Below are 23,793 nucleotides of genomic sequence, written 5' to 3'. Positions count from 1 at the left end.
TAAGCTGCTTTATTGCTGAAAGCCTCTGTGCAGGAATCTTCTAACTAAACTGCTTTATTTATTGCTGAAAGCCTCTGTGCGGGAATCTTCTAACTAAACTGCTTTATTGCTGAAAGCCTCTGTGCGGGAATCTTCTAACTAAACTGCTTTATTGCTGAAAGCCTCTGTGCGGGAATCTTCTAACTAAACTGCTTTATTGCTGAAAGCCTCTGTGCGGGAATCTTCTAACTAAACTGCTTTATTGCTGAAAGCCTCTGTGCAGGAATCTTCTCAAGTAATGGTCGGGACATGCTAGGAGTTAGATAAATTCTACAGATTCAAGGGAGGTTGGACTTTGTTTGTTTGTGATTAGGTAGGGATTCTAGGCTGCTTCCTGTTTGACTCCGCCCCCGCTTCTGCCCCTCCTTCCCCTTCAGGCTGTTTGCTTCTCTTCTCTTCCTTACCTGTATCCATGTGTTCCTAACTATGTTTTTACTTATACCTATCATCTCGTAAGCCATTGAGAAACCAAATAAACAAATAAAGCAAGCAGAGGCCTGCAATGGTTGGGTGGGAAGTAGGTGTAGCCAACATGCTGGTATCCCCAGTGAAAGCACCGGAAGTTGAGCTCTTCTGTCGTTCTCCACTGGCAGGTCCTTTCACCAGCGCCGTCTCGGCGGACGCTGCCCTGGAGCAGATCCTGGCCATGAGGCAGTTACTGGCCACCATGAAGGAGGAGGAGAACGCTTTGCGCTCCAACCTGGGCATCTTCAAAATTGACCAGCCCGCCTCCAAAGACCTTCAGAAGCTGGAGAGGGTGAGAGCGGACCTCCTCCCGTGGACCGTCTTCTGAAGAGGGAAGGTCTCGGGTGCCCCAAGGGCGGGCTTCACGTTTTTGGCTTGTCTTCTGGGCTCGCCAGGAACTGGATTACATCCAGCAAGTCTGGGAGATCACGAAGGAATGGGAGGTGCACTGGGAGGAGTGGAAGAACGGGAGCTTCAAGACGCTGAAGACGGAGGTGATGGAGAACACCGCCTTCGCCCTCTTCCGGAAGCTGAACAAGTTGAGCAAGGAGCTGAAGGCAAGCGGGACCGTGGAGGGGGGAAAGAGGGGAGAAGGAGGCTGTGGAGGATGGGTCTCTTCAGCGTCCCCTTTGGGCTGGGGTTCAACGTTCCGTGGGGTGGGAGGATGGGGGAAGGGATTTCCCCCACTCCACCGCAGCCGAACAGTGGTCGACTGGATTGAATCAAGGAAACCCCTCAGAGGATTCCCACCAACACCGAGAGAGGTCAAGTCATTCGCTGTACGAAATGAGAGCAAATCCCATTTCTTCCAGCACTGGTGTTGCTCCCTAGCTGGGTTATGAAACACAGGTAGGAAAACCACCAACCTCAGAAAGCGCTAGTCCTCCTCTTCTTCCTCCTTCCCCTTCCTTTCCACAGACCCCGCTCTGTTCTAGCACTGATGATGTTAGCTAGATGGGTCATGAAACGTCTGCAAGAAAGCCACCAATCTCAGAGAGCACCAAGGACCCCACTGTCCTTTTCCTCCTTTCCCCCTCCTCCCTCCTCTTCCTCTCTTTCCTTCCCCCTCCTCCTCGTCTCCACATGTCCCCTCCCTTCTAGTATTCGTGATGTTACCTAGATGGGTAATGAAACGTCTGCAAGAAAATCACTAAGCTCAGAGAGCACCAAGGACCCCAAAGCTGTTCTTGTCCTCCTCCCCACTCCTTTCCACAAACCCCACTCCCTTCTAGCACTGATGACCTTGCCTAGTTGGGTCATGAAACGTCTGCAAGGAAACCACCCAGCTCAGAAACCAGCAAAGACCCAACAGTCCTCCTCCTCTTCCTCCTCCTCCTCCCAAACCTAACTTCCTTTTAGCACTGATGATGTTCCCTAGTTGGGTCAGGAAACGCCTACAAGTAAACAACCCAGCTCAGCGAGCATCTAGGAATTGAAGTCGAGGCATCCGACACAAACAGTTGGCGGATTTCCAGCCCCAACCCGGAAATCCGATGCTTTCCCATTTCCACCATTTAATGAGCATTTTCTCTCCCTCCTTTTCTGACCGGAAGGATCGGAACTGGGAAATAATTGAGACCTCCAAGGTCAAGATTGAGCAGTTTAAGAGGACCATGCCTTTGATCACGGACCTCAGGAACCCAGCTTTGAGAGAGAGGTAGGGGGCTTGCGTTGGCCAGGAAGCACAGCCCGGGGTTGGCCGAGTTGAAGGACACTGGCCTGGTCCTGGACCAAGGAGATCTTTGACCTAGAATGAATGGGTGGGCGGGTGGGCGGGTGGGTGGATGGATGGATGGATGGATGGATGGATAATGAATGGTTGATTGGTTGGTTGGTAGGTAGATAGGTAGGTAGGTAGGTAGATGATTGATGATAGATAGATGATAGTTAATGATAGATAGATGGTAGGTGGTAGGTAGGTAGGTAGGTAGACAGGCAGGCAGGCAGGCAGGCAGTTAGATAATGGATATATATGATAGTTGATGATGATAGAGGTCGATAGATAGATGATAGTTGATGATAGATAGATAGATGGTAGATAGATTGATATACATAGGTAGCTGCTAATAGATGATAGATAGATGATAGATGGTTTGTTTGTTTGTTTGGTTGGTTGGTTGGTAGGTAGGTAGGTAGGTAGGTAAGTAGGTAGATAAATAGATGATAGATAGATAGATAGATAGATAGATAGATAGATAGATAGATAGATAGATAGATAGAGATAGATAATGGGTGGGTGGATAGATATGATAGTTGATTATGCAATAGATAGATGGATGGATGGATGGATGGATGGATGGATGGATGGATAGATAGATAGATAGATAGATAGATAGATAGATAGATAGATAGATAGATAGATAGATAGATGATAGATAGATAGACAGACAGATGATAGTTGATGATAGATATATGATAGATGGTTGGTTGGTTGGTTGGTTGGTTGGTAGATAGATAGATAGATAGATAGATAGATAGATGATAGATAGATAGATAGATAGATAGATGATAGATAGATAGATAGATAGATAGATAGATAGATAGATAGATAGATAGATAGATAGATAGATAGATAGATGATAGATAGATAGATAGATAGATAGATAGATAGATAGATAGACAGACAGACAGACAGACAGATGATAGTTGATGATAGATATATGATAGATGGTTGGTTGGTTGGTAGATAGATAGATAGATAGATAGATAGATAGATAGATAGATAGATAGATAGATGATAGATAGATAGATAATAGATAGATAGATAGATAGATAGATAGATAGATAGATAGATAGATAGATGATAGATAGATAGATAGATGATAGATAGATGATAGATAGATAGATAGATAGATAGATAGATAGATAGATAGATAGATAGATGATAGATGATAGATAGATGATAGATAGATAGATAGATAGATAGATAGATAGATAGATAGATGATAGATAGATGATAGATAGATAGATAGATAGATAGATAGATAGATAGATAGATAGATAGATACAATGATAGACAGACAGACAGACAGACAGACAGACAGATGATAGTTGATGATAGATATATGATAGATGGTTGGTTGGTAGATAGATAGATAGATAGATAGATAGATAGATAGAAGACATTAATTAATTAATCAATTAATTAATCAATCAATTTAATTAATTAATTAATTCATAACTGGTTACCTGCAGACACTGGGACCAGGTAAAGGATTTGGTCCTTCGGACGTTCGATCAAGAAGCTGAGGACTTCAGACTGGAAAACATCATTGAGTTGGGCTTGGACAAACACGTGGAGAAGGTTGCTGAGATCTCGTCCTCAGCCACCAAGGAACTGGCCATTGAGCAGGTAGCCTCTTCTGTTTGGTGTGACCAATGGCGAGCTCTCTTGGACTCTCGCCTCTTCCGAGGAGAGCCTGAGGATTGAGTCTCTCTCGACTCCCATGAAGCTCTCCTGGCCTGTCCCCTTGAGAAGTGCCTGCAAGCATCCCAGAACGAAGGGTTGACTTGTTCTCCTGTCCTTCCCCTCCCAGGCTCTTGAGAACATCGCGAAGACCTGGGCTGTCACCACGTTGGACATTGTGCCTTACAAAGACAAAGGACACCACCGGATCAGGTAGGTTGGTTGGGTTCAGGAACGGGAGAAGGACGGACACGCGATCATGGAGAGGTGGGTTTCGGACATACCGGGTCAACACTCTACGATAAAGGCCAGCATTGGCTGCCCCTGGGCGTAGAACCAAGAATCTGGGTGGGGGTTTTGTCCCCAGAACCTACGATGGCCATGCTGGCTTCTGGAAGGAATTTCATATGCTGGTTACCATCATCAAAGCTTTAATACCATGTTTCCCCGAAAATACGGCTTGCCCTGAAAGTAAGTCCTAGCTTGATTTTTACACTTGCACCCAATATAAGCCCTAATTAAGATCCGGCCTACTCCAGAGTGCACAGATAAAAATTAAGCTAGGGTGGGGATGTGGGGGTGGAGCTGCCCTTCTACTTACCTTTGGACGGTTGTAGCCAGGCCTCACACACCTCCCTTGCTGGCCCATTTCTTCTGCAGCCGGCAAGGCTGGCCAGGCTTTCCTGAAGGGCTCTGGAGCTGAGAACAAAGCTCTGGATCGATCCAGAGGTCCATTATCGGCTGCAGAGGCCTTCAGAAAAGCCTTGCCGGCCACAGAAGTAGTAGGTCCTGAAGGCCTCTGATCGCGAAAAGGGGGCCGGGGGCAACACACACAAGTGAGGTTAGTCAGTGGAGGACATCCCCCGAAAATAAGACCTGGTGCTTCTTTTTGGTGGCAAAAAAATTATAAGACAGAGTCTTATTTTGGGGGAAACAACATGGGTAGTTTTGGACTGAGATAGGGTAGCTAAAGGCTGTCTTCCCTCTTGGCCGGACTTCACAATCTATTGGGTGAATCCTTCTCTGGTGTCCTTGGGGGTCTCCGAATTTGGTTCAAGGGAGGTTGAAGGACTCCAACCTCTAATATCTTTGTCTTCTGAGGTCCAAGTGAGTTACACAATTTCGGGAGTGGAAAGGGGGAACGAATCTATGTATAATACAAACTTGAAATTGAGTTCTGGGAATGCTGGGAGTTGATATCCACCTGTCTTTAAGTTTCCCGTGGTTGAGAAATATTAGTTCAGGTTGATCCGGATTTGAAGGCCTGCCACCAAGCTGGTGGGAGTAGATTTCTCGCAACCTGTAGTAGGAGGAGGTTCAGTTTCGGTTTTCGTTTCCCAGCACCAAGCAGCTTTAGTCCAGAATAGTTGAGCTAAGCCACGCCCAGGCTCCTTGCTGTCTCCTCCTTGCTCCCATAACAAATACTGCTTCAGTTTCCAAACAGCCCTCAGCTCTCTCACACACTGACAGGACGCTAGCCAGATGAATACCGGATGGATGCTTGGTAGGCAGAGGCAGAATTTTTCACCCCCTTATTTCCCTCCCCAAAAACTAAGCCCCACCACATAGCTTCGTAGCGAAGCACGGGGATCGAGCTAGCTGTGTTATATATCTTTAGCTGTCCGAATTGTGTGGGCTCCGGAAGTACCTGACTCAGAAGCTACTGGTAGTACCGTGTTTCTCACTTAATAAGGCCGGGCCTTATTTTTTTTTGAGCCCCGAAAAAACGGCTAGGCCGTCTTTTCGGGGGTGATTTAATCCCCCCCCTTTCATCCTCATCTAGAGCGCCGTTGGAGCTGCCGCCGCCGTTTGGAGCTGCGCCCACCGTTTGGAGTGCCATTGGAGCTGCCGCCACCATTTGAAGCTGCCGCCACCGTTTGGAGTGCCATTGGAGCTGCTGCCTCCGTTTGGAGCTGCCTCCGCCGTTTGGAGTGCTGTTGGAGCTGCCTCCGCTGTTTGGAGTGCCGCCGCCACGTTTGGAGCTGCCGCTTCCACGTTTGGAGCATTGCCGCTGTTTAGAGCACCACCGCCATTTGGACTGCCGCCACCACTCCAAACACGGCGGCAGCTCCAAACACGGAAGCGGCAGCTCCAAACATGGTGGCGGCACTCCAAACGGTGGCGGCAGCTCCAACGGCACTCCAAACAGCGGCGGCAGCTCCAAACGGCGGCGGCAGCTCAAGCGGCGGCGGCAGCTCCAATGGCACTCCAAACGGCGGCGGCAGCTCAAGGGCACTCAAACAGCGGTGGTAGCTCCAACGGCACTCCAAATGGCAAGTCCCCCCACGCTTCCCCCCATTTTGCATGTTTTAAACTAGGCCTAAATTTGGGGGAGGGGCTTAATTTGATTTTATGCCTAGAAAACATGCTGGGTCTTCCTATTGGTGGAGGCCGTATTGTTGGAGAAACATGGTAGGCCTTCTTTGAGGTCCTGCACTCTCTTTCTGCAGGGGAACTGAGGATGTATTCCAGGCTCTGGATGACAACCAGGTGGCCTTGTCCACCATGAAAGCATCACGTTTTGTCAAGCCCTTCGAGAAGGAGGTGGACCGGTGGGAACGCTGCCTCTCGCTCATCCTGGAGGTGATTGAGATGTTACTGACCGTCCAGAGGCAGTGGATGTACCTGGAGGTGAGGTTTCCCGCCATCATCTCCTTTGGTGGGGCAGGAGACCCCTGCGGTGGCGGCGATGAGCAAGACCTACCTGGTGACCCTTTCCACGAAAGGGCCACGGGCTTTACAAACCCCTGAGGTGTCTCGATCTCTCCTCCATTCTCCAGAACATCTTTTTGGGAGAAGATATCCGCAAGCAGCTGCCCGGGGAATCGTCCTCCTTCGACAACATCAACAGCAGCTGGAAGATCATCATGGACCGCTTTGTGAAGGACAACAACGCCCTGAGGGCTACTCATTACCCAGGTGGCTTGTTCCTCCTTTCTGTCAGGGTGGAGGGAGGGTCCGTGGCCCGGAGGGAGAAGCTCCGTCTGTTCTGACCCAGGCTTCACACACACACCCCCAAGGTCACGAAGCCGACTCCTCGTCCCGATAAAACCCCTTTTATTTAGGTTCAAGGCAATTCCTCTCCAGCAAAGTCCCGGCAAACACGGTCTTTCATGATATTTCACAATTACAGACCTTTATCAGGCTTGGAGAGTTGCCAGCCCGATGGCTTCCAAACGCCACTCTGTAACAGACAATACTTGGCAAGAGGACAGGAACAGATCTTCATCCTAATGAATTGAACTAATTGTCTCCTGCAAACCCCACTCCCCTTTCGCTTCCCTCTGGGAAGGGGCCATTCATCGTCCACCTGTGCCTTTACTTCCGAGTCAACCCTTGTTCTTTAGCTGTTCCCTTCTCCTGGCAGCTCTGCACATGCGCACACTGGGAACAGGCTCCAGCTGTTCTTCTTCCCCAATTATCTCTGACTTCCTAGGCAGCTGGGAAATGTCGGACGGCCCTGGCCCCGTCTCTGCCTCCGACGCAGAGCCCTCGTCAGAGCCTTCTTTAGACTCCAGGACTGGCCCATGTTCCTCCCCAGCCTCCTCACTGTCCAACTGTGCCGCCAGCTCCACCGGCCACTAGCGGGCCACAACGCTGTCTGCTTTGTGCTCAACTTTTCTAGGCTCCACCTCCTCTGGAGATCGGAAGATCGTAGGAGGCCTTCAGGATTCCTCTGGGGAGAACAGGTTTCTTGGACAGGACCAGGAAGGCGCTTTAGGACTCTTCTGTGCTCTTCCCTTGCAGGGCTTCTGGACAAGCTGGTAGAAATGAACAGCGCTTTAGAAGACATCCAGAAGTCCCTGGACATGTACTTGGAGACCAAGCGCCATATCTTTCCCCGTTTCTACTTCCTCTCCAACGATGACCTCTTGGAGATCCTGGGCCAGTCCCGTAACCCGGATGCCGTCCAGCCCCACCTCAAGAAGTGCTTTGACAACATTAAGTGCCTGAAAATTCAGAAGGTAAATGATGCGCGGAAGGAAGGCCGGGGTTTCTCCCTGGGCTAGAACTGAAGAACTTAAGATGTTCTGAGGTCTAGAACAACCTAGAACTAAAGAGAAACGTCCTCGCAGCGAGAACAACTAGCCCTTTTTCCAGCTCTATCCTGATTCCATGACATATTTGTCTCAAATGGCCTGGGGTCTCCTGCTTGAACAGGGGGCTGGACTAGAAGACCTCCCAGGTCCCTTCCAACTCCAACGTTGGTGATGCCCATAAGGGCTCCTCCTCTTCCTTCCCACGTAATGCCGTGGCCGATTGGTAGTCAGAGAAAAGGCCTCCTTTGGGCCAGGAGAGGACGGGACACCGGTGGAGACGCTCCCTTCTCCTTTCCCTGCTCAGATTGGGGCCACCCAGAGGTCAGAAGCTCTCGGCATGTTCTCTCTGGATGGGGAATATGTGGACTACACCCATTCCGTACTCCTGGAAGGACCCGTGGAGGTGAGCAGATTCTCCCTGGCTTCACCTGGAATCTGTAGGTATAAAAGCGAAAGGCCCTCGCGCATCACCGCAAAATCTCCAGGACCGTCAAGCCGACAAACTTGAAATTGGGCCCATGGGTTCCTCTCGTCTCCTAGGGGCTCCCTAAGAAAGGATTCTTCCAAAGGACCCTCAGAGCATTGAGAGTATTTCCATTATTATTATTATTATTATTATTATTATTATTATTATTATTATTATTATTATTATTATTATTATTATTATTATTATTATTATGCTCTGATGCTAAGGAGTTCTATTCCCCTTCCCCACCTGAAAAGAAATCTCTTCCAAATGCAAAACACAAGCAGAGGAGGTTCAGTTTCACAGCAGCAAGCAGCTTTAGTATAGAACAGTTGAGCTAAGCCACGCCCAGGCTCCTTGCTGTCTCCTCCTTGCTCACACAGCAAATACTCTTTCAGTTTCCAAACAGCCCTCCACTCTCTCACACGCTGACTGGAGGCTAGTCAGATGAATACCGATAGATGCTGGTAGGCAGAGGCAGAAATTTCCCCCTCCCCTTATTTTCCTCCCCAAAAACTAAGCCCCCACCACAGATTTTCATAGCGAAGCATGGGTATTAGAGCTGGCCATTTGATAACTGTGAAGGTGTTGAAGATGCCACCAGGCGTGAAACACCACGCAGACTTTTTGACGTTCTCTCTCTGCTCTCCTTTCTGGATGAGAGCTTGCTTGGAGCTCAGGACGGTCTCCTGGAATCCCCTCCCCGGTCTCCTGCCCACCGTTCCCAAGTCTTAGGCTGCCCAGACCATGCCTGGTCCTGTTGAGCGTGGACAAGGGTGGCGTCATTCCACGCGCGTTCCCTGCTCCTCCGCCGGACTGTCCCACCAGGGTGGATGGGGATCCTGGCAGACTCCCCCCATTTGTGACCGAGAATCCATGCGTCCCAGGAGTGGCTGTGCGACGTGGAGAGGGCCATGCGCTGGACGTTGAGGGAAGTGCTACGGAACTGCCGGATGGCCTTGAAGAAGATGTTGACCAAGAGAGACAAATGGGTGAAGGAATGGCCCGGACAGGTGAGGGAGGTCAGATGGCGTCTCTGGGGTGTGTGTGTGTCCTGGCAGGTGGCCGGGGGGTTGTGGCGAGCCCTGATATATAGCCGGGCACCCCATATATATATATATATTTGGTGGGACATGCTGGTCTCCCTTCCGTGGTGCCGCTAACCCCGATATTTATGTCCCCGTCCTCAACCCCATAGGATGGGGGTCTTTGGCCCGCGGCCAAAAGAGGAGATGAATGGAGGGAGAGGGATCTTTATGGGGTGGACTCCCCCAATAGCTGTAACCGGAGTGAGCCCCACTTTGCCCGATGTTCCCCATGGGTCCTTCTTAAAATGTTGATGTTCCCACCCTCGAGTGGAGACATCCAGAATTCAGGGGTGGGATTCAGCCCGGTTTGGGTGAACCATTGGTTAAATTTACCCCCGGTTCACCGAACCGGTAGTTGAACTGACCGGCTGGCACCACCTACCCCTCCCCTCCCAGGAGTCTCCCTGTGGCCCATTTTGGATGCAGGTAAGTGGCAAGGTCTGCGCAGCGGTTCTGAGAGGACGGGGAAAAAATGGGCTGAACTGGAAGTCCGGGAAGCCTCCGGACTGTGGGGAAGGGGACAAAAATGGCCGTTCTGGTAGGCCACGCCCACCGTGGCCCCACCCACCCAGCAACCAGCCAGAGAACCAGGGGGATTGCTTCCTCGGCACCTCGGACCAAGCTGAGGAACAGGGAGATGGGTCTCTTTCCCCCTCCCCAAATGGGCCTCCGTGAGCCGATCTTCCTCCCCCTCCCTCTCCACGGCGATCTCCGCCAGATGGTGATCACCGCGAGCCAGATCCAGTGGACGACCGACGTGAGCAAGTGCTTGGCCACCTGTAAGGAGCGCGGCGACAAGAAGTACCTCAAAGCGATGAAGAAGAAGCAGGTGAGGTTCCCCCCGGGACTTGTCGCCGTCCTGCACACACACACACACACACCGCAGCCCTGAGCACAGAGCCCGCCCAGTCCTCGACTTACAATTTGTTCCCTTAGCGACCGCTCAAAGAGTAGCGCGGTGGCCTAGAGACGGAGCTCTCGCCTCACAATCAGGAGGCTGTGAATTCGATCCTAGGTAGAGGCAGATATTTCTCTCTCTCGGCACCCCGAGGATCTATCTGCCGAATGTAACTCTGCCCTGGCGACAGGAAGGGCATCCGGCCAGTAAAACTCACAGCTCCATTCGGTTGCCCGAACTCCGCTCTGCAACAAACAAACGAATCTTTCCCCATTTTAAAACAACCTGTCTGGCTACCGTCGTTAAGCAGATCACAGCGGTGACCCAGTTATTAAGTGAATCTGGGTTTCTCCTTGACTTTTGCTTGCCAGAAGGGGGAAATCACGCGAACCCGGGACGCCACGACTGTCATAACTCTGAGTCAGTGGCCAAACCTTCCGACAAGCAAAAGTCAACGGGGAAGCCAGATTCGCTTAACAACGGGGGGCAAGAAAAGCGGCAAAATGGGGCAAAACATCACCGTCTCATTTAGCAACGGAAACGCCGGGCGGTCGTAAATCGAGGACTCCCCGTTTCTACCACCAGAACTATAGTCTTCCCCAGGATCTGTAATTTCGTTCTCGCAAGCGAGGGTGGGATACAGTATCGTCCCCCCACCCCCAAGCCAGTTTCCCTCTTCTAGTCCAGCCTCCCCCTGCTTAAGCATTTGAGGCAATTGCTAAGGTAGACTGCAGCTGGACTTGGGGGCTCTCCACACCGCCCTCAGGACAAACAAGCTTTCTCTTTGTGTGTGTGTGTGTGTGTGTGTGTGTGTGTTGTGTGTGTGTGTGTTGTGGGTGGGGATCAGGTTTCCATGCTCAACAAGTACTCGGAGGCCATCCGGGGCAGCCTGACCAAAATCATGCGCCTGAAGATCGTGGCGCTGGTGACGGTGGAAGTCCACGCCCGCGACGTCATCGAGAAGCTCTACAAGAGCGGCTTGCTGGACGTCACCTCCTTTGAGTGGCTGAGTCAGCTTCGCCTCTACTGGGAGAAGGTGAGGAGGGGGGGGAAGCGGGGAGGGGGAGAGCACGGGTAATCCATGGGCTACCTGTGGCAGGCCATGAGATCCCTCTGCTGCCCTCTGCTGGAGAGAACGGGCGCTGCACGGTGGACTTCCGGGCTCATAGCCCCAGCCTGGGGTGCCGTTGCCCCTGCTGGACACATGTAGAAACACACAGGTGGACCACAGGTGGATGCTGCTCAGCAGGCAGCAGGCTCACACACACACACACACACACACACACACACACACACACACACACACCGTGGTCCCTCTGCCACATTCCATCAATGCACTAGAACTGATATCATTACCTAGTTGGGTCATGAAACATCTGGAAGAAAACCACCCACCTCAGGGAGCACCAAGGACCCCACAATCCTTTTCCTTTTCCCCCCCCCATCTCCTCCTCCTCCTCCTCCTCCCCCTCCTCCTCCTCCTCCTCCCCCTCCTCCTCCTCCCCCTCCTCCTCCTGTCTGCAAACTCCATTCTCTTGCAGCACTGATGAGGTTCCCTAGTTGGGTCGTGAAACTTCCTTTCTTTGCAGGATTTGGATGATTGTGTGATCCGGCAGACCAACACTCAGTTCGCTTACGGCTACGAGTATCTGGGGAACTCCGGCCGGCTGGTCATCACCCCTTTGACTGACAGGTGCCGATGGGAGGTGGGGGAAGGTAGAGGGGATGGGCTTAAGTTGGGGGCTTTCAGACCCCTGGGAAGGTGGGAGGAGGCGAGCGTGGGATTGGCAGAGCCTGCCTGGATTGACTCTCGGAGGGAAGAGTTTGCAACCTTTTGCTGGCCAGAGTACAGGTACTCCTCAACTTACGACCACCAATAAGCTCAACGTTTCTGTCACTAAGCAGGGCACTTGTTAAGTTTTGCCCCGTTTCCTGGCTTTCCTTGTCACAGTTGCTTAGTGAATCCCTGCAGTCCTTGAGTGAGTCACATGGTCATTAAATGAATCTGGCTCCCCCCACGGACTTGTCAGAAGGTCCTAAAAGCAGATCACCTGACCCCATGATGCTGTGACTGTCATAAATACAAGTCGGGGGGGCCGAACCTCTGGATTCTGATTACGTGGGGATACCACAACAGTTGTAAGTGTGAAAAACGGCTGTGAGTCGCTTTTTCCAGTACTGTTGCAATTATGGTCACCAAATCATCTTTTAACGACCCCATAATCCCTTGCAGGGTGAAGTTTGGGCAACTGAACGGAGCTGAATGTTTACTGGCCGGATGCCCTTCCTGTCACCAGTGCGGAGTTATATTCTGCAGATATATTCTCATTGTGTGCCCAGAGAGAGAAATATCTGCCTTTATCTAGAATCGAACTCACAGCCTCCGGATTGTGAGGCGAGGGCTCCCCCTCTAGGCTACCGCACCACTCATTTCCATTCCACAATGGACCCCAAATTTCAATGGCAACGGAATGGAGCTGAATGTTTACTGGCCAGATGCCCTTCCTGTCACCGCTGTGGAGTTACATTCAGCAGATATGTTCTCATTTTGCTCAGATGAAGAAATATCTGCCCCTACCTGGGATCGAACTCACAGCCTCCTGATTGTGAAGGGCGGCCTCCCCCTCTAGGCCACCACACCACTTTCATTATGGCCACTAAATGAACGGTTGTACGTCGAGGACAGCCTGCGGGGAAAGCCAAGGCAGCTGGGACATTGTGGTTTTGCCCCCACCCTCAGGTGCTACATGACGCTGACCACGGCTCTCCACCTCCACCGGGGAGGGTCCCCGAAGGGCCCTGCAGGCACCGGCAAGACGGAGACCGTCAAGGATCTGGGCAAGGCGCTCGGCATGTACGTGATCGTGGTGAACTGCTCGGAGGGCCTGGACTACAAGTCCATGGGGCGCATGTACTCCGGACTCGCCCAGGTGAGTCAGTCCTCGACTTAACGGCGGCCAGAATTTCTGTCGCTGAACGAGGCAGCGGCAAAGCGGCGTTACCCTGTGGTCAGATGGGCAAACCGATCAATTGGATAAGTTCAATCGAGTTTTTGCTCCAGCTTATGGCCCGTCGTTAAGTGAATCGTCGCAGAAAGGATACACCGTTCCGAAATTTATTTTATTTCTCAAATGAGTTAAGTTAGCAGCATGGTCACTAAGTGAGTCAGGCTTCCCCATGGCTGGTCAGAAGGTCACAAAAGGGGATCACGTAACACCCCCCCCTGATGCTGCGACCGTCATAAATACGAGTCAGTTGCCAACCATCCAAATTTTGGCCAGGTGACCACAGGGATGCCGCAACAGTTGTTAAGTGTGAAAAACAGTCCTAAGTTGTTTTTTTCAGGGCCATTATAAACTTTGGTTACTAAACGAACTGTCGTAAGTTGAGGACTACCTGACTAGTGTATAGCCAGCTAATTCTGTTCTCAAATAAACTGCCCAGATTTAATAGTAAATAGTAAATCTAAATACAGATAGTCCTTGACTAATGACAAAATGGAGCCCAACATTTCGGTTGGTGAGCGAGCAGTGAATTTGGCCTCCTTTTACGGCCTTTCTTGCCACCGTCGTTAAGTGAATCACAGCTATTGTTAAGTAAGTCACACAACTCTTGAATGAATCCGGCTTCCCCGTTGACAATGCTTGTCAGGAGGGGAATCATATGACCCCAGGGGAAGGTCATAAATACGAGTCAATTGCCCAGCCCCCGAATTTTGAGGCCGCGACAATCATAACTCTGAAAAATGTGTCTAAGTCACATTTTTCAGGGCTGTTGTCACTAAACAAATGGCTGTAAGTTAAGGACTACTTGGGTCTGGATGAGTTTTGTGGACATCTTTTGGTCTTGAAACAGGAGGGAAACTTGTAAGTCTTGTTATCGCCTCGTTTTCCCCAGGCTGACTGGGGGATTCTGGGAGTTGAAGTCCACAAGTGGCCACCTCTGTCCTAGAACAGCGTTTTTTAATCTACGTATCTTTTAAATTGTAAGAACTTCAACTCCCAGAATTCAATTTCCTTAAAGATGTATGGACTTCAACTCCCAGAATCCCTAGTCAAGATGGCTGTCTGAGGGGATTCTGGGAGTTGAAGTCCACAAGCGGCCAAGGTTGGAAGAACTCCTGTCCTAGAACAATTTTTTTCAATCTATGTACTTTTAAATTGCATGAACTTCGACTCCCAGAATCCCCCAGTCAAGATGGCTGTCTGAGGGGATTCTGGGAGTTGAAGTCCACCAGTCTTAAAGCGGCCAAGGCTGGAGACCCTGGTTGAACCTGGGTGGGACGGGGGAGATCTCCTGGCTGAACCCCGCTGCTTTGCCCCCCACCCCCCACAGACGGGAGCCTGGGGTTGCTTTGACGAATTCAACCGCATCAACATTGAGGTCCTCTCAGTGGTGGCCCAGCAAATCCTCTCCATCTTGTCTGCTCTGGCTGCCAACATGACCCGCTTCACCTTTGAAGGCCACGAGATCAACCTGGTGTGGTCTTGTGGCATCTTTATCACCATGAACCCAGGTAGGTTCTGGGTGGGGTGGGGAGGAGGAACTGGAGTGGTTCTGGGGTGGGGGCAAATTTAGGCCACAAAATGTTATATTCCCCCACCCACCCACCCCGTGGTTTTGGAGATATCATGGTTCTTCCAGATGGTGCGGGATCTGACCGGCTCTTTGATTCCAAGCTCTGGAAATTCAAGAATAAACGTGGGCGTGGCTTTAATGGCGGCAAATTTAAGAGGGGTGGACTTCAACTCCCAGAATTCCCCCAAACAGGAAGGCAATGGGGCGGGAGGGATGCCTCTGGGCCTGTGTGGAGCAGGGTCACCAGAAGTGACTACCTAAGGCCAGGGGTGGGGAATTTTGCCCCCTGTAGCACGTTTGGACTTCAACTCCCAGAATTCCCCCAAACAGGATGGGGAATAATGGCCATTTTAGGACTCGTGCTGGCTCAGGAATTCTGGGAGTTGAAGTTCACCAGTCATGAAAGGGTCATAGTTCCCCGTGCTGGCTCAAGAATTCTGGGAGTTGAAGTCCACAGGTCCTAAAAGGGCCCATCGTCCCCCATGCTGGCTTGGGAATTCTGGGAGTCGAAGTCCCCCCCCCCCCCTCTGAAACTGGCCAAGATTGAAAAAAATGGGCTTTACAGCAATCGGAAGAAAAATCTGATGGTCGTTGTATTTAACCCTGAGCGGTATTTATGCCTCACAGGCTGGCTGGGGGATTATGGGAGTTGTAGTCCATCCATCTTAAGGCGACCAAAACTGTATCTCTATCCCCTATGCCACCTGGGATTCCGGGAGCTGAAGCCCACCCCTCTGAAAGTGGCCCAGCTTGACAACCTCTGGCTGCCCCCGCCCCTCCCGCTGACCTCCTCTTTCCCGGGGGGGTGGTTTGGCAGGCTACGCCGGCGCACGGAGCTGCCGGACAACCTGAAGTCCATGTTCCGTCCCATCTCCATGGTGGTGCCGGACTCCACCCTCATCGCCGAGATCATCCTTTTCGGAGAAGGCTTCAACAACTGCAAGGTATTTGGGGGCGTGGGGTGGGTTGGGCCCTCTGGCAACAGATAATCGGAATTGGAAGGGGACCTTGGAGGCCGTCTAGTCCAACCCCCCCCCCCACCGGCCCCATCTCCACCCTCTCTTTCCCCCGCCCCAGATCTTGGCCAAGAAAGTCTACACCCTCTACTCCCTGGCCGTACAACAGCTCTCCAAGCAGGACCACTACGACTTCGGCCTGCGGGCCCTCACGTCCCTGCTCCGTTACGCCGGGAAGAAGCGCCGGGTCCGGCCGGACCTCTCGGATGAAGAGGTGAGGGTTGTTGGGTGGGCGGGGGGCACCGCGAGGGGCGGGGGTGGAGGGCAGATGGGCCTGGTGGAGCCCTCTGAGGCTGCTGCAGTTAGTCCTCGACTTACAGACCACAACCGCGAGTTTCTGCTACTTAGCGAAAAGGAGTTTTGTCCTGTTTCAGGACTTTCCTTTGTGACCATTTTATGACCTTCCTTCCTTCCTCTTTTCTATCTCCTTCCTTTCTTCCTCTTCCTTCCCCCTCCTTCCTTCACCCCTTTCCTTCTTCCCTCCCTCTGTTCCTTCCTTCCTACCTTCCTTTTCATCTCTCCTTTCTGCCTCCATCTCCTTCTTTCCCTCCCTCTTTCCCTCCCTCTGTTCCTTCCTTCCTTCCTTTGTGTCTACCTACCTATCTTTCTTCCTTCCCCATCTGTCTCCTCCCTCCCTCCCTCCCTTCCTCTTTCCCTTCCTCCCTGATTCCTTTTTTTCTTCCCCTTCTCCCTCCATTTTCCTTCCTTCCAGGGTCGGGATGCAAATATTTTTATTCCTGGTTCTACGGGTGTGACTAGGTGGGCGTGGCCACGTGGGCGTGGCCATGTGACTGGGTGGGCACGGCTTCTTTTTTTTTTCCAGCACCCCCTCCTCACCTGCTCTGTTTTTTTTGGCCTCTTGGGCAAAGCAGTAAGACAGTAAGGGGACCCTGGCATAACTGATTGTCGGAACAGCTGATTGTCGGAACAACTGATTGTCAGAACAGCTGACCGTTGGGAGGAGGAGGAAAAAAAAGAAAGAAAGAAAGAAAGAAATGCCTGTTCGGCAGAACCTGGAGAATCCCACCCCATGATCCATTCCCTTCGGCTTCTCCTCTCCTCTCTTCTTGGAGCGGGACCTTCCTTTAGAACCGGAGAAGCTTCTTGGATGAGAAGCGAAATGTTTTCCGGGAAAAAGGAAAGAAAAAAAAAAATCGGTTGGATTTTTGAAATTAAAAAAGGGAAAAGATCTGCCCTGAAAGGATGGAGAATCTCCAGCGGATCTTCTTCTTCCCTCTTGGTTCTTGACCCTTTCCCTTCTCCCTCTCCCGGGGCCGCAGATCCTCCTGATGGCCATGAAGGACATGAACATCGCCAAGCTGACCTCCGGGGCGTCCCGCTCTTCAACGCCATCACCCAGGACCTCTTCCCGGGCATCGAGTGCCCTGTCATCGACTACGGCAAGGTCAGCTGCCCCTCTGTCCGTCCCGTCCGTCCATCGGAGCCGGCCCTGTCCTTCTGCCTCCTCTGGGGGGTGGGGTTGGATTGGGGTGGGGGGCTGCAGGGAGGGGTAGGGGAGCTATGCAGGGCCTCCCCAGGGGCAGCTGGATTGGCTCCTGGAGGGATGGGATTGGTGCTGCCAGTCTCGGGGGCACAATTAATTCCTTCCTTCCTTCCTTTCCTTCCTTCCTCTTTCTTTCGTTCTTCTCTCTCTCTCTCTCTCTCTCTCTGTCCTTCCTTCTTCCTTCCCCCCTCCCTCCCTTTCTTTCTTTTCCTTTCTTCATTCCTTTGTTCCTCTTTTCTATCTCCTCCCTCCCTCCCTTTTTCTCTTTTCTATCTCTTTTTCTTTCTTCTTTCTTTCTCTGTCCCTCCTTCCTTCCTTCCTCCTTCCTCCCGTCTTTTTCATTCCTTTGTTCCTTTTTTCTATCTCCTCCCCTCCCCCTCCCTCCCTTCCTTTCCTTTCTCTTCTCTATCTCCTTCTCTTTTTCTTTCTTTCTTTCTCTTCCTTTCCTTCTCTTTCTTTTTCTTCCTTCCTCCTTTCTATCTCCTCCCTCCCTTTCCTTTCTTTCCCTTCGTTCCTTCCTTTGTCCCTCTCTTCTGTCTCCTTCTCTTCCTTTTCTTCTTTCTTTTTCCTTCCTTTCTCCTTTCTATCTTCGTTCCTTCCTTTGTCCCTCTCTTCTGTCTCCTTCTCTTCCTTTCTCGTTTTATTTTCTTTCCTTCCTTCCTCTTTTTCTTCCTCTTTTCTATCTCCTCCCTCCCTCCCTCCCTCTCCTCCCCCGACAGCTGAAGGAGGTGCTGGAGGGGGAGCTGAGGGAGATGGGGCTGCAGGTGATCCCCTTCACCATCATGAAGGTCATCCAGCTCTTCGAGACCAAGAACTCCCGCCACTCCTCCATGATCGTGGGCAACACCGGCAGCGGGAAGACCATCACCTGGAAGGCCCTGCAGGCCACCCTCTGCAGCCTCCACAGGGCGGGAGACGCCGCCTTCAACCTGGTCCGGGTGAGGGGGCCTGGGGGAGGGGGCAGAGAGGCCGGCGCCCCCTCCCTCCCCTTCCCTTCCATCCACCTATCCATCCTTCCATTCCTCCTTTCCCCATTCCCTCTCTCCCTCCCTCCCTGCCTTCCTCTCTTCCTGCCTTCCATCCCTCCATCCATCCACCTACCCATCCCTTCTTTCCCCCTCTCCCTCCCTCCCTCCTCCCTCTCTTTCTCCCTCTCTCCTCTTCCTTCCTCTCTTCCCCCTTCCTTCCATCCCTCCACCCATCTCTTCTTTCCCCTCTCCCTCCCTCCCCTCCCTCCCTCCCTCCCTCTTTTCTCCCTCTCTCCTCTTCCTTCCTCTCTTCCCCCTTCCTTCCTTCCATCCCTCCACCCATCCCTTCTTTCCCCTCTCCCTCTCTTGTTCCCTCCCTCCCTCCTTCCCTCTTTCTCTCCCTTCCCTCCTCCCTTTTCCTTCCACCCTCTCCTCCCTCTCCCCCCACTCCGCCCCTTTTCCCCACTTGGCCAGGACCATCTGTGGGCCCCACTCTGCTGTGAGAGCCACAGAAAAATTGTCGGCCTCCCTTGATGTGAGGGGAGGGGAGAGAGGGGAAGGGCAGCCTGCCCTCCCCCGCCCATCGGAGGGGCCATGAATGCCCTGGAGGGGGAGGGGCTCTGCCTGGCCTGACTTTGCCTACCAGCCAGGGGTGGGATTCAATTTTTTTTTACTACCGATTCTGTGGGCGTGGCTCGGTGGGCGTGGCTTGGTGGGCGTGGCAGGGGAAGGATATACTGCAAAATCCCCATTCCCTCCCTACCTCACTAACCTTACGAAGACACTGGACAGCCACTTGTGCGAAATGGGATAGGGTCTCCTATTTGGCGGGGGGCTGGACTAGAAGACCTCCGGGGGTCCCTTCCAGCTCTATTCGGAATGAAAAGACCTGCGTTCCAGCTCCGTTCTCCTGGGCGGGGCAACCAAAAGAAGACCCAGCCGATCAGCTGGGACTCAATGGGAGGCGGAGAATCGATGGGGTTGGCGGGGCCAGTCAGAGGTGGATTGGCCGGTTCTCCGAACTACTCCACATGTCCGCTAGTTCTGGTTCTCCAGGACTGGTCAGAACCAGCTGAGTCCCACCTCTGCTGCCCGTGGCTCTTGCCCTGCTGCTGACTTCAGCTTCTTCCTCCTCCTCCTCTTCCTCCTCCTCCTCTCCCCCAGGACTATCCCCTGAACCCCAAAGCAGTGTCCCTAGGCGAGCTGTACGGAGAGTACAACCTCAGCACCAACGAGTGGACGGACGGCATTCTCTCCAGCGTCATGCGGACGGCCTGCGCAGGTACAGCGGTACACGTACACAGACACACACCCATGCTCTTTGCTGCTGGCGCATTTCTTTTTCTTTTTCTTTTTAAATTCAATTTTTTAAAAAAAAAGACAATTCGTGCCGTAATTCCATCTTCAAGTGAACCGCGTGCGGTCTAGGTACAAGCGTCTCTGTCAAAACGACAATCCAAACGTCGACCTTCTTCACCGTATGACAACATGCTTCCATACTTCATTCTACAGTATTTAACACAGTCATCCTGCCCACGAGGTTGGGCTTTTAAAGGCCTGGGGTCTTAAGGCTGCTGCTGCTCTTGAAGGGGGAGATTTATTTAATGGCACAGAATTGCTCCAACAGTGAGGCGGGTGATATACTGTATAAATCAATCAGAATAACAAGAGCTAGAAAGGACCTCGGAGGTCTTCTAGTCCAGCCCCCTGCTCAAGCAGGAAGACCCTATACCATTTCAGACAAAATGGCCGCCCAATCTCTTCTTAAAAACCTCCACCCACAACGTCTGGTGGCAAGCAGTTCCACTGGTGAATTATTCTCACTATCAGGAAATTTCTCCTTAATTCTAGGTTGCTTCTCTCCTTGGTTAGTTTCCCTCCATTAATCAATCAATCAATCAATCAATCAACCAGGCAACCTCTTTAAGATGCCTTTAGAACAGGGGTCTTCAAACTTGACCCCTTTAAGACTGGTGGACTCCCAACTCCCCGAATTCCTCCTCCAGTCATGTTAGCTCAGGAATTCTGGGAGTTGAAAGCCACCAGTTTTAAATTTGCCAAGTTTGAAGAACTCTAAAGAAATTCTAACTATCTCTGGGACAGTTGGGATAATGGGAGACCCCCCCCAAATGGTCTCCTCTGTAGCTAGCAATGATAGCTTGGCGTTCTGGGAAAACAAACCTGGCCAGCGATCCTGACCGGCTGGTCCCTTCCCTCTCTTGCTATAGTCCGGAGCGTCCGTTTCCTGATGCACAAGACCAAAACGGGTGGTTGAGATCAGAGGTGGGATTCAGCCGGTTCAGACCCGTTGTAGAGAACCAGTAGTGGAAACTTTGACTGGTTCGAAGAACCGGCCAATCCCACCGCTGGCTGGCCCCGCCAATCCCATTTATTCTCTGCCTCCCGAATCCCAGCCAATCGGCTGGGCCTTCTTTGGTTGCCCTGCCCAGGAGAACGGAGCTGGAAAGCAGGTTATCCTGCCCTATGTCCCCTTGTTTTTTTAGCTTAGCTGATTCGCACAGAAGAGCTGAGGTAAAAAAACAACAACAGATCGGCTCACTGACGCTGAGAGACGGCGGTTTTTCATTGCTGCGCGAGTTCACAAAGCGCCCTTTCATAGCACCGGTGGGGAAAACTGTTATGTTGGTGGATCGGTCCCAAGGAGAGACGCGAGACCAGTGACTTTCAAGCTCTTTTTATTAGTTGGTAGATCGGCTTGCTTGCATCGGATCGGCGGCGGCTTATATAGAACTTGTACCAGGCGCCGATAATGACAGCCGTTCGAATCTCCCGCGACCGGCTAGGCCAATCGCGGTCGATCCGTAACAGCCAATCATTGCTGTACACTCAGCCAATCCGAATGCTGTGCGTCCTAGCCAGTCGGAACGCAGGGTTACAAGAATGCAAATACAGAACAAAAACAAACTATTGGAATCCCACCGCTGGGTGGGACACGTTTCCTCCTGTCCCTCGTGGGCTCTGACCGAGCGTCCCTCCTTTCGTGCCCAGACGAGAAACCGGATGAAAAATGGATCCTTTTCGACGGGCCGGTAGACACGCTGTGGATCGAGAGCATGAACTCGGTCATGGACGACAACAAAGTCCTCACCCTCATCAACGGGGAGAGGATCGCCATGCCCGAGCAGGTAACTTAAAGGTCCTTGCCCCTTTGGAGTATCCGAGGTGGACTCCCACAGCATCTGATAGACATTGGCGGGCGGGGGTGTGTGTGTCTCTTCCAGGTTTCGCTGTTGTTTGAAGTGGAGAACTTGGCGGTCGCCTCTCCTGCCACCGTTTCCCGATGTGGGATGGTTTACACCGACTACAGCGACCTGGGTTGGAAGCCATACGTCCTATCCTGGATCGAGAAGCGTCCAAAGGTGTAGTAGAGGGGCAGGATCGGGCTTAGGATGGTGACTTAACCCAGTGTTTTCTTGGCAACTATAAAACGGGTGAAACTTCAACTCTCAGGATTCATCAGCCGGCCGTGCCTGTATGTTTTCTTCTCCTGCTTCCTAGAGCGGAGGGATTGCAGAGAAGGGGATTACAAGAGAATAAGCAGGACGCAATTTGCACATGTATCAAAAGGGATGCATGGCTGTCTGGGAATTTTGGGAGTTGAAGTCCTCCCATCTTCAAGTTGCCAAAGCTGAGAAGAAGAAAAACAACAACACTCCGCTAGGCAGTCTTGAGCATTGTGGGGTCATCCGTGGTTATGCAATCAGAATAGAGCTGGAAGGGACCTTGAAGGTCTTCTAGCCCAGCCCCCTGCTCAGACAGGAGATCCTATACCCATGATGGTGAACCTATGGCACGCGTGTCATAGGTGGCGCACAGAGCCATTTGTGCCAGCACACGAGCTGCGGGCAAACTTGCCTCACTGAGCATGCACACGCCTCAACAGCTGGTTTTGGGCTGGTTTGAGGCCTTTTTCTCCTCCGGAAGCTTGAGGAAGGCTTCTGCAGGCTTTGCAGGATGAAAACTAGGGCCGTTTCGTCACTTCCTGTTTTTTCTGGAAATACTGGAAGTGATGAAACGGGCCTAGTTTCGGCCTGCAAAGCCTGCAGAAGCTTCTCAAGCTCCGGAGGCAAAAGGCCTCAAACCGCCAAAACCAGCTGTGAGTGCAGTGCAGGTAAGGGGTGGCAGGGGTGGGTGGGTGGGGATTGTGTGCGCACACGTAGGGGGCATGGGGGCGCATTGCCTTCTGGGTGCTGGCACACGAGCGTGCGCCCAATTTTTGGCACAGGAGCCCAAAAAGGTTAGCCACCAGAGTCCTATACGTTGTGAGGGTGGGACATCCCCAAAATCATGATTTCAGAGGAAGAAAGAACACCTCAAGGTCTTTTCGGGCATCCCGTTGTGTGGAAGGAGAAACTTGAAGAGGTGGCATCCTCAAGACCAGTGGTCCCCAACCTTTTTGTACCAGGGACCAGTTTCAAGCACAAACACTTTTTCAAGGGCCGGGGGGTGGAGAGGGGGAGAGAATCAAGTTTGGTGGTTTGCTTGCAGACGTTTCATTACCTGACTAGGTAACATCTGATGTTGTTACCTAGTCGGGTAATAAAACGCGTCTGCCAGCAAACCACCAGTTCAGGGAGCGCCTCGGCCTTTTCCCTCAGGTTCTCTCGCTGCTCCACCAGCCCAGGAAGAAACTGCTTCAAAGAAGCGGGGGTGGCTTTCCTGTCGCCGCAGCTCCTCCGGGCGCCCGTTTACCCCCACCCCGCCGCCTTTGCAGTTCAACCCAGTGCTCCGTTCTGCCTGCCTGCCTGCCTTCTTCGTTTCGGAAACAAGTTTTATTAATTTTTAAAACACACAAATTATCATTATTCATTACATGTTTAAACCTTTTTCCCTTGTAAATTTAACAAGTCAGATAAATTATGATTCTGTTTTAAACCATTTCCATATAATATACCAAAACCTCTTATTCAATTTCTCTTTACTTCTCTTTACTCTTATTCAATATCATTATTATTATTTCATCTGTTTCTTTCTGACTTAGTTACCATTATTCTCATTCTATATTTCTACAAGTTTTTACCAATTCTCCCCCAAAAAGACATATACACACAACACACAAAACATAAAAAAATATCTTTTGGAAAGTAACTTGGACCCAGGTGTCTCTCTCTTCATGGACTTCAATTATATTCATGCTCATCTTACATATCATTACTTATTTTATTTACCATTCTAAGCCTTCTATATTAACTTCTCCACATATTTCACACTTCTTAATTCTACCTTAATTAATCATCTTAGTTTAAATCATTATATTTGTATCTTTTGTCCATTTTTATCATCCCTTTGTCTCATCCCTTATGA

General features: G+C 51.4%; 2 protein-coding genes across 2 annotated transcripts in view; both read left to right on the top strand.

Moving 5' to 3' along the window:
• Window positions 1-10,458, top strand: part of LOC113427269 (dynein axonemal heavy chain 2-like) — a 76,122-nt gene extending 65,664 nt beyond the window's left edge. Inside the window, exons 23-34 of the mRNA XM_087947401.1 lie at window positions 633-796; window positions 900-1,061; window positions 2,058-2,161; window positions 3,700-3,856; window positions 4,041-4,123; window positions 6,361-6,541; window positions 6,691-6,829; window positions 7,658-7,875; window positions 8,255-8,353; window positions 9,304-9,429; window positions 10,223-10,333; window positions 10,441-10,458. Of these exons, the coding sequence (XP_087803527.1) occupies window positions 633-796; window positions 900-1,061; window positions 2,058-2,161; window positions 3,700-3,856; window positions 4,041-4,123; window positions 6,361-6,541; window positions 6,691-6,829; window positions 7,658-7,875; window positions 8,255-8,353; window positions 9,304-9,429; window positions 10,223-10,333; window positions 10,441-10,458 (1,562 nt within the window). The remainder of the gene's footprint in view (window positions 1-632; window positions 797-899; window positions 1,062-2,057; window positions 2,162-3,699; window positions 3,857-4,040; window positions 4,124-6,360; window positions 6,542-6,690; window positions 6,830-7,657; window positions 7,876-8,254; window positions 8,354-9,303; window positions 9,430-10,222; window positions 10,334-10,440) is intronic.
• A 797-nt stretch (window positions 10,459-11,255) lies between these two features.
• The window catches only part of DNAH2 (dynein axonemal heavy chain 2), a 69,587-nt gene continuing 57,049 nt past the window's right edge, over window positions 11,256-23,793 (top strand). The window contains exons 1-11 of the mRNA XM_087947399.1: window positions 11,256-11,438; window positions 11,992-12,095; window positions 13,143-13,332; window positions 14,738-14,918; window positions 15,722-15,924; window positions 16,058-16,210; window positions 17,277-17,396; window positions 18,220-18,438; window positions 19,633-19,750; window positions 21,478-21,614; window positions 21,711-21,848. Coding sequence (XP_087803525.1) covers window positions 11,256-11,438; window positions 11,992-12,095; window positions 13,143-13,332; window positions 14,738-14,918; window positions 15,722-15,924; window positions 16,058-16,210; window positions 17,277-17,396; window positions 18,220-18,438; window positions 19,633-19,750; window positions 21,478-21,614; window positions 21,711-21,848 — 1,746 coding nt within the window. The remainder of the gene's footprint in view (window positions 11,439-11,991; window positions 12,096-13,142; window positions 13,333-14,737; window positions 14,919-15,721; window positions 15,925-16,057; window positions 16,211-17,276; window positions 17,397-18,219; window positions 18,439-19,632; window positions 19,751-21,477; window positions 21,615-21,710; window positions 21,849-23,793) is intronic.

This window comes from Notechis scutatus, chromosome Z (genome assembly GCF_049901735.1).
Source record: "Notechis scutatus isolate UNSWTSFEM ecotype Mainland chromosome Z, rNotScu1.2, whole genome shotgun sequence".
Lineage (NCBI taxonomy): Eukaryota > Metazoa > Chordata > Lepidosauria > Squamata > Elapidae > Notechis > Notechis scutatus.
Note: the sequence above shows the minus strand (reverse complement) of the source record. Positions and strands in the feature narration are given on the sequence as shown.